Source organism: Anabrus simplex, chromosome 7 (genome assembly GCF_040414725.1).
Source record: "Anabrus simplex isolate iqAnaSimp1 chromosome 7, ASM4041472v1, whole genome shotgun sequence".
NCBI classification, from domain to species: domain Eukaryota; kingdom Metazoa; phylum Arthropoda; class Insecta; order Orthoptera; family Tettigoniidae; genus Anabrus; species Anabrus simplex.
In genome coordinates this window covers 279,043,183-279,059,908 of record NC_090271.1, presented here as the reverse complement: position 1 = coordinate 279,059,908, position 16,726 = coordinate 279,043,183, and the positions used below count along the sequence as shown (strand labels likewise).

General features: G+C 38.9%; 1 protein-coding gene across 1 annotated transcript in view; it reads right to left on the bottom strand.

Annotated features, from left to right (window-relative positions):
* The window catches only part of LOC136877815 (uncharacterized), a 246,232-nt gene that overhangs the window by 216,580 nt on the left and 12,926 nt on the right, over positions 1 to 16,726 (bottom strand). Inside the window, exons 3-4 of the mRNA XM_068228752.1 lie at positions 15,843 to 15,985; positions 15,576 to 15,750 (exon numbers count right to left, since the gene is read on the bottom strand). Coding sequence (XP_068084853.1) covers positions 15,576 to 15,750; positions 15,843 to 15,985 — 318 coding nt within the window. The remainder of the gene's footprint in view (positions 1 to 15,575; positions 15,751 to 15,842; positions 15,986 to 16,726) is intronic.

Below are 16,726 nucleotides of genomic sequence, written 5' to 3'. Positions count from 1 at the left end.
TGCTAGCTATAGTTCTCCGTACATAGGCAATATTACGCTTATTTTATTATTGCAGTGTAATGTAATAACTCTGTAACATAATCTCGATACAAGAACAGCTGATTGTTAATAAAATATTACCTGTGTTTTTACGATAAATATTAAAAAGACCACTGAAGTCTAACCTCACACATTGCTAGATATAGTTGTCCGTATATAGCCAATATTAAGCTTCTTTTATTACTGCAGTGTAATGTAATAATTTTGTAACATAACCTCGAGAAATTGGTTACGTTATTATCTTATCTCGTTCGTATTTTACAGATGTCTGATTACTCTGATTTCTCAGATATATCTTCCGATGATGAAAATGATGAATTTCGTCGGGCTCCCCGTGTCTTCTGTGAAAGAGGAAATCCAACGGAAGAATTAAGTGACAAGAAATTTAAACTGAGGTATCGCTTGGGAAAAGATACCGTGGAACAGCTAGAACTCAGGTTGCGTGATAATCTAGTAAAAACCTACCAAGAGAAACAAACCTTTGTCTCCAATGCACATGTTGTTACTAACTTTGAGATTCTTTGCCACGGGAAATTTTCAGGTAGTCGTTGTTGATTTACTGCATGTAGATGCAGCGACAGTCTGCAGAGCCATTCATCGCGTATCTAACCTTAAAGCTGCACTGAAACAAGAGTTCATCAAAAATGCCTTCCGAACAAATTGACGTGAGGAAAACCATGCGCGATTTTTGATGCAAAACACTTCCCTGGTGTTATAGGCGCTATACATTGTACCCACATACCTATAGTATCTCCTGGGGGCGATAACGCAGAAGTCTATAGGAATCTTCATGGGTGGTTTTCATTAAATGTTCAAGTTATTTGTGATGCTAGGCTCAGGTCCCTAAATATCGTAGCAAGATGGCCAGGATCTGCTCACGATAGCAATATTTTCATTAATTCACGAGTGCATGCTCAGTTCGAAACAGGCGACTTTCCAGAAGGCATACTCCTGGGAGACAATGCCTATCAGTGTTGTCGTTACCTGCTGACTCCAGTACTTCATGCCCAAACAGCTGCAGAGCGAGCTTATAATCGAGCCCATAAAGCAACCAGGTCAGCAATAGAAAGATCATTTGGGGTTGTGAGAAGACGGTTCCTTTGTCTCAGTATGGGGTTAAAGGTGAAGTTAGCTCGTGTTCCAGTAATCATAGTTGCAGCATTCGTCTTGCACAATATCGCTGTAAATGCAGTAGATGAGGTCCCTGAGAGAGATGAGGCTGTGTTCGCTGCAAGAAGAGCATTCGAAGAAATTCCAGTACCTGCTGCAAATGACGTTCATGGAAGAGAAAACACTGCTATAAGGGCAGCAATTATTAATAATGTATTTAGGTAACAATATTTACAAAAAATTTACAGTTGGCTATTACGAAAAGTGGTTCAAACTAAATTATACGAACAATTTATCTGCGACAAAAATAGCCAAAAACATAATGTACTTTATAACTATATGCGTCTAATAACGCCACTGTACTATGCAATTAAGCCCAGTTTTCCTTATTGTCCAGGGCTAACTTTCTCCTTTTCATTAAAATATCCATTTTTTAATTTCTAGCCGCATACCTATGATATGTCCTGGGGATGATAACGCAGAAGTTTATAGGAATCGTCATGAGTGGTTTTCGTTAAATGTTCAAGTAGGCTTCAGATGGGCTTTGCGAGCCAGTGATGCTAAATCTGGACGTGGCTTATGAGCGGCTTGCGAGTACCAATAGAAGAAATTACATTTTTCCAGGGGAGGGACTTGAACAAAGACCTCCCTGCTGATAGACTCGGCTCTCCCCTGTGAGTGGGGGCGGTAGAATAACACCCGCGGTATCCTCTGCCTGTCACAAAAGGTGACTAAAAAGGGGCCCCAGGGGCTCTAAACTTAGGGAACGTGGGTGGACGACACGGGACCATTGCATTGCTTCCACTTTTGTCAGGCTCCTCACTTTCATCTACTCTATGCGACCTCCCTTGATCAACCCTTATTCTTTTCCAACCCCAACGGTATTAGGGTTGCGAATCCTAGGGAGTCTTTCATTTCACACCCTTCGTGGCCCTTTTTTTCTTTGGCTGACATCTTCATTTTTTGAAGTGCCGCATCCCTCCCATTTTTTCTCTCTCTGGTTAGTGTTATATAGAGGATGGTTGCCTAGTTGTACCTCCTCTTTTAAACAATAATCGCCACCACTCGGCCCATAGTAAGCACGCTACGGTACTACGGTGGCATTGGCTAAAACCCACGGTGTGATTAGGTTTGATGCTAATTTTTCAGCATGGCTCTCAAGCCCAACCAAGCCACGTCCAGATTTAGCAACACCGCCTAGTATAGCCCATTTGAATTTTTCTGCTTAGCAATCTGATTGGCTAACTTGAGCAGCAGATAAAATGACAATGGCACGAGATATCGACATAAGAGTGAAGTTAGCGTTTCACGTTGTTTCTGACCTCCTGTACATATTTTGATTTGTTGCTTGTTCATTCTAGCAGTTCATTACAAAATATAATTTGATTCACCAGGCAGGTACAAGGTCAAAAGAAGTATGAAATAATTGCTGCAGATATATTTATACTTAATAAGTGGGTACATTACACTTTGTTACAAAACAATTCAAAATCAAAATATAAACTTAACATTACATTCACGTAAACCAATCATCTAGAGCGCACAACATGAACAGTTAGACTATTGCACACAGAACACACATTACATCCATGTTTTTTATGTTAGCAAGAAACAAACAGAGCTTTCGTTTGATGAAGCAAACACTGTTGTTTTCACTGATTGTAATATTTAGAATTTGAGTCGTGGAGGAAGGATTGTTTGAGTCAGCACATTCATTAGGATATAACTTGTGGGACAGAGATTTTGAATGAAGGACTACAACATAAATTGTTTTTTTGTAGATCAGTCTTTTGACTATTCCCCACCCCAAGCGAGTATAGCAGGTCAGCAATGTTTTCCTCCCTAAATAATTTAACTTCAAATACTTACAGATTATGTGTTTGCTTCATTAAACATCGAAACAGTATCTGGTAAAAAAAATACTACACTCGCTACATCTTATGGAAGCTTGCTAGAGTTTTAGTTGTTATAGTTATCTTATAGTACCTAAATCTTCTTTTCAATTTCCTTTTTTTTACAGTTCAAAAAAATTTCTTCATCGGTGAACATTGTTATCATAACATACAGCATCTATATGATGCATAGAAAATTACTATACACCACTCATCTAGCTATGACAGCACCAGCACAAAGGGGTTTTGCACACAAGTCATGTTAGAAATGTATTGTCATTCCTTAGTGTAACAAGGGTTAAGTACTGACAGTAAGACAGGCCCTTTGAGCAATACAGGACTGAGAATGACACCTAATTTCTCTCCTCACATCCAGCGAGAAGTGGCAGTAGGGAATGACAGGACTAAGGTAATGAATTATTATCAAGTAATAATAATGAATGCTATGAAAAGACAAACTTGTTGGTATGTTCGCATTGCACTCTTGTATAATATTTACACATTGAAATAATTTGTAATACTGTAGATTAGTGCAATTAAACAAATTTTATAAGCATATTACATTTCAAAACATGATAGCTGCAGTCGCTTAAGTGCGGCCAGTATCCAGTATTTGGGAGATAGTGGGTTCAAACACCACTGTCGGCAGCCCCAAAGATGGTTTTCCGTGGTTTCCCATTTTCACACTAGCAAAATGCTGGGGCTGTACCTTAATTAAGGCCATGGACGCTTCCTTCACATTCTTAGCCCTTTCCTATCCCATCGTCGCCATAAGCCTATCTGTGTCGGTACGAGGTATTTTTAACTTCGTGTTCTACTGCTCGTTCAGAACCATTTAACTCCGGAGCGTACCACTCAATTGCTGTGGAGTAACGTGCAGGTTTGTGATGTCATGAGGAATAGTGTGTTCGCATGTGATTCCACACTAATCCAAATGTAATTATGCTGACAATAATGATACATACATACATACATTATCATTATAGACAGTTATGCCTTTCAGCGTTCAGTCTGCAAGCCTCTGAGAATTTACCAAACGTCGCGACAATCCTCGATTTGCAACTAGTGTCGTGGCCTCATTTAGGTCTATAACTCTTATCTTTAAATCGTTAGAAACCGAGTCTAACCATCGTCGTCTTGGTCTCCCTCTACTTCTCTTACCCTCCATAACAGAGTCCATTATCCTCCTAGGTAACCTATCCTCCTCCATTCGCCTCACATGACCCCACCACCGAAGCCGGTTTATGCGTACAGCTTCATCCATCGAGTTCATTCCTAAATTATTATTATTATTATTATTCCTAAATTAGCCTTTATCTAATCATTCCGATTACCCCTCTGCCATTGTTCCCACCTGTTTGTACCAGCAATCATTCTCGCTACTTTCATGTCTGTTACTTCTAACTTATGAATAAGATATCCTGAGTCCACCCAGCTTTCGCTCCCGTAAAGCGAAGTTGGTCTGAAAACAGACCGATGTAAAGATAGTTTCGTCTGGGAGCTGACTTCCTTCTTACAGAATACTGCTGATCGCAACTGCGAGCTCACTGCATTAACTTTACTACACCTTGATTCAATCTCACTTACTATATTACCATCCTGGGAGAACACACAATCTAAATACTTGAAATTATAGACTTGTTCTAGCTTTGTATCACCTTTCCGACATTCGATTCTGTTGAATTTCTTACCTACTGACATCAATTTAGTCTTCGAGAGGCTAATTTTCAAACCATACTCATTGCACCTATTTTCAAGTTCCAAGAAATTAGACTGCAGGCTTTCGGAACAGTCTGCCATTAAGACCAAGTCGTCAGCATAGGCCAAACTGCTTACTACATTTCCACCTAACTGAATCCCTCCCTGCCATTTTATACCTTTCAGCAGATGATCCATGTAAACTACGAACAGCAAAGGTTAAATATTACAGCCTTGTCTAACTCCTGTAAGTACCCTGAACCAAGAACTCATTCTACCGTCAATTCTCACTGAAGCCCAATTGTCAACATAAATGCCTTTGATTGATTTTACTAATCTACCTTTAATTCCATAGTCCCCCAGTATAGCGAACATCTTTTCCCTCGGTACCCTGTTATATGCTTTCTCTAGATCTACGAAACATAAACACAACTGTCTATTCCTCTCGTAGCATTTTTCAATTACCTGGAGCATACTGAAAATCTGATCCTGACAGGCTCGCTGGGGTCTGAAACCACACTGGTCTTCATCCAACTTCCTCTCAACGACTGATCGCACCCTCCCTTCCAGGATGCCAGTGAATACTTTGCCTGGTATACTAATCGATGAGATACCTCGATAGTTGTTGCAATCCTTACTGTTCCCTTGCGTATAGATAGGTGCAATTACTGCTTTTGTCCAATCTGATGGTACCTTACCAACACTGCATGCTAATTTTACTACTCTATGAAGCCATTTCATCCCTGCCTTCCCACTGTACTTCACCATTTCAGGTCTAATTTCATCTATTCCTGCTGCCTTATGACAATGGAGTTTATTTACTATCCTTTCCACTTCCTCAACCATAATTTCACCAACATCATTTTCCTCCTCCCCATGAGCTTGGCTGTTTGCAACACGACGAAGATGATTTCCTTTTACATTGAGAAGATGTTAAAAATATTCCCTCCACCTCTCTAGTGATTCCCTGGGATCTATTATGAGTTCACCTGAATTACTCAAAACACTGTTCATTTCCTTTTTCCCTCTCTTCCTAAGAGTGATGTTGGGAGAATGAAGTAAGATGGCGACTACTGTGTGTGAGTCTCTGATATCCGTAGTAGATAATGGTGTATGATGCAGTGAAAAATGGGGCAAATGCAGAAGAGTAGTTAAAAATGGGATTCTGTGTCGTAAGTGTGATGAATGGTGCCATTTTCGTTGTGCAAATATTGTAAATAGGATTGATATTGAAGAAAGTGAGTGGTTGTGTCCCGAGTGTAAACAAACTGATAGTGAGGCAGAACAACAAGAAAGAGAGACATACGAAACTATAATTAAGATTTTAGGAGTGCAACAAGAAGACTTATGCACTCTGAAACATGAAAATGAAAGCTTAAAGGACAGAATAAAGAAACTGGAAGATAAAGAAGACATTGGAGAAGAAAGATCGCCGTGGACGGATGTGACGCGTAGCCATTTTAGGCCTAATGTTAAACATATGGGAGAAAATACGTACAAATTAAAACCGGGAAAAAACTCTTTGCAGTGCCAAAATAGATTTCAGTTACTGCAGCAAGTTCCAGAAGAAGACACACCAAGTTTTCCAAATAATTTTAAATCCAGTGGAGGTAACCTACAGAAGAAGAAAACCAACCGAAAGTCAAGACGCCAAAGATTCATCTCTACGCAGACAGTCAAGGGCGGTGTATGGCAGAAGGCATCAAGGATGAGCTGCAGTATCCAGAAACTGAAGTTTTAGGACGAATAAAACCACGTGCCAAAACTGAAGACGTCCTTTCAAGTTGTGATCCTGTGTTAGAGAAGGACAATTATGTCGTGATTGTGAGTGGTACAAATGACATTGCTGCAAATGAAGGCGAGGAACTAATTACGACTCTCAGAGGTAAGATTTCCAAACTACCTGACTCAAAAGTAATTGTAGTTAATGTGCCACCTAGGTATGACCTTTTAGAGGACTCATGTGTGAACAAAGCTGTACATGATGTAAATATAAAAATCAAGAGATTATGTAAGAATTTTAGAAATGTCTATGTAGTAGATACTTTAGGTCTTGGCAGGCAAATGTTCACTAGGCAGGGGTTTGATCTGAATGGTAATGGAAAAGCAAATCTCTGTAGACAAATTGCTACAATTATCAACAGAGATTTGCAAACTAATCTGTACTTAAGAAAACCCATACCACTAAACTGCCACATACAGGGAAACTTGCCAGAAAACCCAGACCATTAAATCAAGATCTATATACAAGGATCTGGGTTCCAGGGACGTTCTCAACTCATGAGTCAAACGTTACCCAATTGCAACAGTCAAGTTTTAGGGAGGAAGGAGGTCTGAGATTGCTCTTGGTAAACTGTCAGAGTGTAGTAAATAAACAATTAAAATTCGGTAGATTGATGGAATCTTATGAGACTGATGTGGTGATAGGTGTGGAATCGTGGTTGAGAGAAGGGGTGGGTAATAGAGAAGTATTTCCAGAAGGGTACACAGTCTATCGTAGAGACCGAGGAGATAAAGAAAGGGAGGGGTGGTGTTTATTCAGGTGAAGGAAACTTATTGCTTACATGATTACCGATGAAAGGGATGAAATATTAGGGATAAAATTAGTTTGTCATAATATGAAGGAGGTGAGAATTATAGGAACATACAGGCCTGGAAGAGAGGAAAGAGACTTGGAAATATTTGAGAAAATAATAGATTATACTCATGAAAACAATAATAATGATATGGTAATAATTGGGGGAGATCTAAACTTGCCTGAAGTTGAATGGAATGGAGCTGCAAGTGAATCCCATGAACAGAAACTGGCAAATAAGTTAATTTGGGAGGGAGGATTTACACAAGTAGTACAAGAACCGACTCGTCTCAATACCTTACTAGATGTATTCTTGGTTAAACCATGGGAAATTGTTGATAAATCTGAGGTAATTGAAGGAATAGGTGACCATAAAGCTGTAATAATGGATGTAGGACTGGTACCAAAAAGGCTTAATAAGAGGGTCACACAAGACAAGAAATTGTACAGAAAAACTAAAGTTGATGAATTTGGGACTTTCCTTAAATCACAATTCAGTTGTTGGATAAGTGAAGGGAGTAATGTGGATACACTCTGGGCTAAATTCAAAGGAATCATTTGGGAAGGAGAGAAGAGATTTGTACCTGTTAAGAAGGGTAAAATGACCTCAAAACCAGTTTATTATACAAGGGAAATAAGAAAATTAAAAAGAAAATGTAGAATAGTAAACAGGAAAATAAAAGAGGGTAGGTAGAATAGAGAAACTAGAAAACAGCTAATGAGTGAACTGAATAGAGTGAAAACGGAAGCAAAAGAGAATTATATGAATGGCATTCTTCAAGAGGGTAATGACCACAAAGGGAAATGGAAAAAGCTGTATTCATATATTAGGAACCAAAAAGGAAAAGGAATCCAAATTCCTACAATGGTTGGAGAAGGGGGTGAACACTATTGAACAGATACTGAGAAAGCAAACCTCTTTAGTAGGGAATTCAGAGATTCAGTAGAAGATTGTCAGGAGTAGGAAACCATAACAGAAGATAGAGAGGCAGAGACACATAGGGAAACAAGAAGCTTCTCATTCACAAATGAAGATATTTTCAGAGAAATCCAACTGCTTCAGCAAGGAAAAGCAGCAGGAAGTGATCAAATTACTGGGGAGGTATTAAAGACAATGGGGTGGTATATAGTGCCTTATTTAAAATTTCTCTTTGACTATGTCGTAAATAATAGTGTAATACCAAAGGAATGGAAGGAATCTATAATAATACCAATTTATAAAGGAAAGGGTGATAAAAGGAAACCACAGAACTACAGACCAATCAGCCTGACCAATATAGATTGTAAAATACTGGAGAGTTTAATAGCAAAGTACATCAGAGGTATAAGTGATGATAAAAATTGGTTCATGAGGAGCCAGTGTGGATTTAGAAAGAAATTTTCTTGCGAGGCACAACTTTAGTACCATATCTGAAGTACTTATTTGATTATTGTTTGGTCGAAGGAGCTATACCAGATGAATGGAGAGTTGCTATAGTAGCCCCTGTGTATAAAGGAAAGGGTGATAGACATAAAGCTGAAAATTACAGGCCAGTAACTTTGACATGCATTGTATGTAAGCTTTGGGAAGGCATTCTTTCTGATTATATTAGACATGTTTGCGAAATTAATAACTGGTTCGATAGAAGGCAATTCGGTTTTAGGAAAGGTTATTCCACTGAAGCTCAACTTGAAGGATTCCAGCAAGATATAGCAGATATCTTGGATTCTGGAGGTCAAATGGACTGTATCGCGATTGACATGTCTAAAGCATTTGATAGGGTGGATCATGGGAGACTACTGGCAAAAATGAGTGCAACTGGACTAGACAAAAGAGCGACTGAATGGGTTGCTATATTTCTAGAAAATAGATTTCAGAGAGTTAGAGTAGGTGAAGCTTTGTCTGACCCTGTAATAGTTGAGAGGAGAGTTCCTCAGGGCAGTGTTATCGGACCTCTATGTTTTCTTATATATATAAATGATATGAGTAAAGGAGTGGAATCGGAGGTAAGGCTTTTTGCGGACGATGTTATTCTCTATAGAGTGATAAATAAGTTACAAGATTGTGAGCAACTGCAACGTGACCTCTAAAATGTTGTAAGATGGACAGCAGGCAATGGTATGTTGATAAACGGGGCTAAAAGTCAGGTTGTGAGTTTCACAAATAGGAAAAGTCCTCTCAGTTTTAATTACTGCGTTGATGGGGTGAAAGTTCCTTTTGGGGATCATTGTAAGTATCTAGGTGTTAATATAAGGAAAGATCTTCACTGGGGTAATCACATAAATGGGATTGTAAATAAAGGGTACCGATCTCTACACATGGTTATGAGGGTGTTTAGGGGTTGTAGTAAGGATGTAAAGGAGAGTGCATATAAGTCTCTGGTAAGACCCCAACTAGAATATGGTTCCAGTGTATGGGACCCTCACCAGGATTACCTGATTCAAGAACTGGAAAAAATCCAAAGAAAAGCAGCTCGATTTGTTCTGGGTGATTTCCGACAAAAGAGTAGCGTTACAAAAATGTTGCGAAGTTTGGGTTGGGAAGAATTGAAAGAAAGAAGAAGAGCTGCTCGGCTAAGTGGTATGTTCCGAGCTGTCAGCGGAGAGATGGCGTGGAATGACATTAGTAGACGGATAGGTTTGAATGGCGTTTATAAAAGTAGGAAAGATCATGATATGAAAATAAAGTTGGAATTCAAGAGGACAAACTGGGGCAAATATTCATTTATAGGAAGGGGAGTTAGGGATTGGAATAACTTACCAAGGGAGATGTTCAATAAATTTCCAATTTCTTTGAAATCATTTCGGAAAAGGCTAGGAAAGCAACAGATAGGGAATCTGCCACCTGGGCGACTGCCCTAAATGCAGATCAGTATTGATTGATTGATTGGTGGGATTTCAGCACGGCATATCAGATCAGTTGGATTCAGGAGGTCAGTTAGATTGCATAGTCAAAGCCTTTGATAGGGTGGAACATGGAATATTATTAAAGAAATTGGAGGGAATAGGATTGTACGTAAGGGTTATACGTTGGATAAGAACATTTCTAAATTCAAGGGTTCAGAAAGTCAAAGTAGGAAATAATATATCACAGGAAGAGAAAGTTTGGAAGGGAATTGCACAGGGTAGTATAATCGGTCCGTTACTTTTCTTAATATACGCAAATGATTTAGGGAACAATATAAAATCGAAAATAAGATTGTATGCAGATGGCATAATTGTTTATAGGGAAATAAATAACATTGAGGATTGCTCAGAATTACAAAGGGACCTTGAGAGTATACAAGAATGGGTTGAAGAAAATAATATGAAGATTTATGGAGGCAAATCAACTGTTACAACATTTACAAACAGGAGCTTTAAAACTGAATTTGAATATACTTTGGATGAGGTAGTTATCCCTAAAGATGGCAAGTGCAAATACTTAGGTGTGTGATTTGAAAGTAATTTGCACTGGAAGGGTCATGTTGATGACATTGTTGGGAAAGCATACAGATTGTTACATGTCATAATGAGGCTACTTAAAGGATGCAACAAAGAATTAAAAGAGAAAAGTTACTTAAGTATGGTTCGTCCATTATTGGAATATGCAAACAGTATTTGGGATCCTCACCAAGAATACCTAATAAAATAACTAGATGGTGTGCAGAGGAAAGCAGCAAGGTTTTTAACAGGGGATTTCAGGAGAAAGTGTAGTGTATCAGAAACGTTAAAGAAACTTGGTTGGGAAACTGTAAGAGAAGGGAGAAAACTAGACTTATAGGATTATATAGAGCCTGTACAGGAGAAGAAGCATGGAGAGATATCCGTGAGAGGCCTCAGTTGGAAAATAATTATATTGGTAGAACTGACCACAAGTACAAAATTAGAAGGAATTTTAGCAGAAGCGATTGGGGTAAATTTTCATTCATTGGGAAGGGCGTGAAGGAGTGGAACAGTTTACTAGGGGTAGTGTTTGATCCTTTTCCAAAATCTGTACAGATATTCAAGAAGAGAATAAACAACAACAGAGAAAATAAATGAAATATTAGAGGGCATTCGACCAGTGCAGGATATTGAAAATAAAAAAATGTGTGTGGTTAAATTAATTCCATCCCCTGGTCTATGGAGTTTGGACAGCCCAATTAGGGGACTGCCTGTAGGGGTGAAGTACAGTGGGGACTTCGAGGGCCCTGGGTCCGCTACGGTAGCTGTGAATACCCTTCAGGAACTCTGAAAAGTGGTGGCAAAAGGGGCTCTGGTTAAGACGCAGTAGGTCGTTATGCTACTTAGGTTCCAAAATGGGTAAAATATAAATATGTAAATAAATTCAATGTTAACTTTAATCTTATACCAGTTGTATATTATTATTAGAAGTAATTTCACATACCGTACAGTATATGAGTTGACTATGTTTATAAGATATTATAAGTAGAATTTTGTAAACAATATCAATTTATGAAGGATGATGTGTGTGTTTAATAGAACAAATTATTAGCGTAAATTGTGTAATATTGTATTTAGGAAAATGTTCTTCGTCTCTTGTTAATTTAAAATTTAGTGCTTGACAATAATGTATTTTAGTGTACCATTTGCCACCGAGGCAGACACCTCATTTGCAAATAAAGAGATTTTGATTTGATTTTGATCTGATTTGATTCTTTACTACTGTCCAGAAAGGTTTCCCTGCTGCTTGACCTAGTCTTTCCAGGTTATTACCAAAATCTTCCCATGACTTCTTTTTAGATTCAACAACTATTTGTTTCGCTCTGTTTCTTTCATCTACGTACCAATCCCTGTCTGTCTTGGCCCTTGTTTGGAGCCATTTCTGATAAGCCTTCTTTTTACGTTTACAGGCTGCTCTCACTTCATCATTCCACCAAGATGTCCGCCTTTTCACATCTTTACACACAGTTGTTCCTAGGCATTCCCTTGCTGTTTCTATTACAGCGTCCCTGTATGCCAACCATTCACTTTCTATATCCTGAACCTGCGTACTGTCTACTGTTCGAAACTTCTCTTTAATCATATCCATGTACTTCTGTCTAATTTCCTCGTCCTGGAGATTTTCTACCTTTATTCGTTTGCAGACAGATTTCACTTTCTCTACCCTAGGCCTAGAGATACTTAGTTCACTACAGATCAGATAGTGGTCTGTATCATCGAAAAAATCCGCGAAAATCTTGTACATTCCTAACAGATTTCCTGAATTCAAAGTCTGTTAAGATATAGTCTATTATGGATCTGGCACCCCTAGCCTCCCATGTGTAGCGGTGAATAGCCTTATGCCTGAAGAATGTATTCGTAACAGCTAATCCCATACTAGCACAGAAGTCCAGCAAACGCTTCCCATTCCCATTAGCTTCCATATCTTCCCCACATTTACCGATCACCCTTTCGTATCCTTCAGTTCTATTCCCAACTCTCGCATTGAAATCGCCCATTAGCACTATTCTATCCTTGCTGTTGACCCTGACCATGATGTCACTCAATGCTTCATAAAACTTGTCAACTTCATCCTCATCTGAACCCTGACATGGTGAATACACGGACACAATTCTTGTCCTAATTCCTCCCACTGACAAATCTACCCACATCATTCGCTCATTTACGTGCCTAACAGAAACTATGTTGCATGCAATGGTATTCGTGATAAAGAGCCCTACCCCAGAATCTGCACTTCCCTTTCTAACACCCGTCAAGTACACTTTATAATCTCCTATCTCTTCCTCATTATCTCCCCTTACTCGAATATCACTTACTCCTAGCACATCCAGATGCATCCTCTTTGCTGGCTCAGCCAGTTCTAGCTTCTTTCTTCCATAAGCCCCATTAATATTGATAGCTCCCCATCGAATTCCATTTCGTTCGCCAAGTTGTTTCCAAGGAGTCCCTCGCCTGTCAATTGGGAGTTGGACTCCATTACTCCCATAGGTCCGAGGCTTGCTTAAAGTGTTATGAGCTCGGTAAATTCATGAAGCATGATGCTGCCCTACTTGCACATAGTCCAAGTGAGGATTTCTCCTCTAACGGGTTATGGACCACCTGTGGATTGTATAGTCCTAGCCGCCTGAGCACAAGGAGGGCCACGACTCAGAATATGTCCGAGATGCCCACTCCCGTTCCATAGCAACTGGTATCCCGACTCTCAGGACCACTTACTAGGCCACTCAGCCGTTGCCCATGGTTCACGAACTAGGACGTGACTACAGTAACCCACAAACATGTACCATGACAATAATGATGATTTATCATTTAAATAAACAGGTTTACAGTATTTACATTTTAATTTGGAGTGCAAATGACTCAAAAATGTATTAATGTTATGTAACTAGCACATAATATCTACGTTATGTTAGTATTTCTTAATACATAAAACAGGTTGTCCAGCAGATCATAGACATAGTAGATACTTTGTACTTGTCGAGCTTGCAAGGTTTAAGGTGTGTCAACAACATTCTCATGCTATGAGGGCAATACTAATTTTTACTTTTAGTTAGAAACATGGAAGATACAGGATTGAGGGTTATTTACATATTATCTCTAATATATTCTGTACAACTGTTCAGGTTTTGTACATTGATGATAGCACCTGTTAAAAATTGACATAAAACTCTGTTTCTGCATATGCACATGTTAACAAACCATTCCTAATTGTTCCAGTACAGTTTGAAACTGGGCTGAGAAGGACTGTGCCAAAAAAGTAATGTTTATAGGAGAATCAGTGCTTCTCATATATAAAATATGCACTTACATGCGACGAGGTCAATAATTATTAAAATATAGTACTCATGTGTATACTACTACGTATTCAGTCATTTACACAGTGGTTAAAAATAAAATCAAGTTAGTTATTTACGGAATGTAACTTACTTCCTCAGACAGGCTTGTTTTGTCTCATATACTGCTAACTGCTCTTTCTTTCATTATCCTTCCACTGATGTGTATTACAAGGACATTTATTTTTGTTTGCTCCAACCTAATGAAATTACTGTCTCTCTTAAGCCCAACCCCTAATTCACATTCTGGGAGGTGGACGATGGCATGAAGTAGGGGATTGCCTGTAGGGGTGATGTACAGCGAGATCTGTGTGTGCCCCATGACCACTATGGTGGCTGTGAAGGCCCTAAAGGAACTCTGAAAAGTGAAGGCTAACAGGGCTCTGGTGAAGACCTCAATGGCAGATGCGGCGGAAAAGGACACCTTTGGAATGGCAAAGCTGGAAGATGAGGCAGCCCTCTTTCCGTAGGGTTTAAAGAAACAAGGGGAGACTCTGCCTTGTGATGAAAAGGGATCTTCAGAGGCTAAGGGAAACAACCCCTACAGAAAACAGCAAGCTTGAAGGCTCAGGTGGCAGCCCCACCACCAAACTCGTGTTGTTGCGGGCTAATAACTCGCACAGCCTTAAATATAGATTATTAAAGAAACTGAAGTGAAACACAACCAGGAAGTTACCTCCAAGATAAATGAATATAATTGCTAAAGCTATTTTGTTCTCAGCTACGTCAAACCATCTTTCCATCCTGGGAATCGGAGAAGCTAGCTATCCAAACTTCCAACAAAAAACTGAGAGAAGAAATGTCTGGCTGGCTGGCCGAGGTAGTCAGATCAGCTGAACACATACTTTTCGAACATGAGGCGCTGGGTAAAATCAGAATATCCACCTAGGACTACCAGGTGAAGAGAGAGAAAGAATCCAAGAAACCCAATAAGAACAGCCTGCAGCATTGTGAAGGGAGCAGGTATATCTAGGTGGGAATGAAGGAAAAACATGGTAGCAAAAGGTCTTAAGAGGTCGACGCTAATTAGGAACTAATATTTAGAGGCCCCATGAAGAAAAGAAGAAGAAGAGGGAAGTCGGATATCCATTTTTCCTTCACTTTTGTTCGCTGCAAGAAAAACATATGAAGAAAGTCCAGTACATGCTGCAAACAACGATCATGAAAGAGAGAACAATGCTATGAGGATAGCAATTATTAATAATGTAATATTTATGAAAGTATAAAGTTGAGCTATTGTGAAAAGTGCATAAAACAGTTGTATGACTAACCTAATAATTGCAATACTTTATCTACAACAACAAGAAAATAAATTTAAATAAAAAAGCTTAAAAAAAGTATTTATTTTACAATACTTGCCCTATTAATGTCAGTGTACTATTTAAACTCAGTCTTCCTTGTCCAGTCCTAATTTTATTTTTATCTCTAAAATTTCTAATTGTTTCAATTCTTTATCGAGGTTTAAGGTCTCCATTTTCACCCTATGTTCAGCTTGTATACATTCCATTTTCATCCTATGCTCACCTTCTAAACATTCCAATCTTCCGTCATAAAACACTTTCTTCTTGTCAAGTACACTGTCCCCAGTCTTCTTTCTCTTTGGCGACCTTGACATTGAGACTTCAGTAGCTGTTTTTGAGGTGGAAGCAAGAGCAGTGTGAAGATCATCTTGTAGACCTATTGATTTGGGATCAGAAACCTGAAATAGAAGAAACAAAGATGTGTAGGCCTATTGCTTGCCAACAAATTTAACATATGTTAAAGGGACTAATGTAAGTTTTCTTCACTTACTTCTTCAATACAGGTACTTTCTACAACCTCAGTATGGGCTGGTATATCTTCCAACAGTATGATATATTCCTTCTCCTGCGCTGCAATATCTTGCGACTCATCTGAGTTAGTGACGGAAATAAACTTATCGCCGCCGTGCAACTCTGAAACAAAACAGCAAAGGACTATATAGACACACCTCATCAACAGGAACTTTCTTTGAAAAGTAACAGCAAAATTATTTCGGTTTAAAAAGCAGGCGATACAAATATTTAGGTCTCTATAAGATAGCATGTTACACAGTAAAATGCAGCTCACTTGACACAACCTCAGGATGAAAACTGGCATCGTCATCATATGGATTGGCAAGGGGAAATATTGCGCCTGCAGGGCAGCAATCAATTTTTGTCGAGTCTCATCCACGGTTGGTTTATTAAAATAACCACCTCCTGTCTTGTTCAGTTGAATCTTAAAAAAATGCATTAGGTTAATAGTTGGGTTGTTTTTGATAACAAAATAACATTTCCATAATATATTTTATAACTTACCTATCATGGGCAAATGCTTTCTTCGTTCTCTTTTTTATATTCTCGTAACACATCTTTAATGTTTGCCAAGACCGATTAGGCCGATGTATGTTACGAAAATTGAAATCTGTAGCAACATTTTTCCATGCATCCTGTTTTTGCGCGGATGTTATCGCATCCGTCATTTTCGACTCTATAATGTCTTTATATTTATCCAATACAATTTCTACTAGGAGAGCCTTATCCTCCTTGGAAAAATTAGGCGAACGGTCCTCTTTCTGCTTAATTTCAGACATAACTTTCTTCTTTTCACCAGAGCACGCGTGAATAAGAAGGAAAACAGTGTCAAAATGCGCGCGGCGACCAGCGATATTCAGC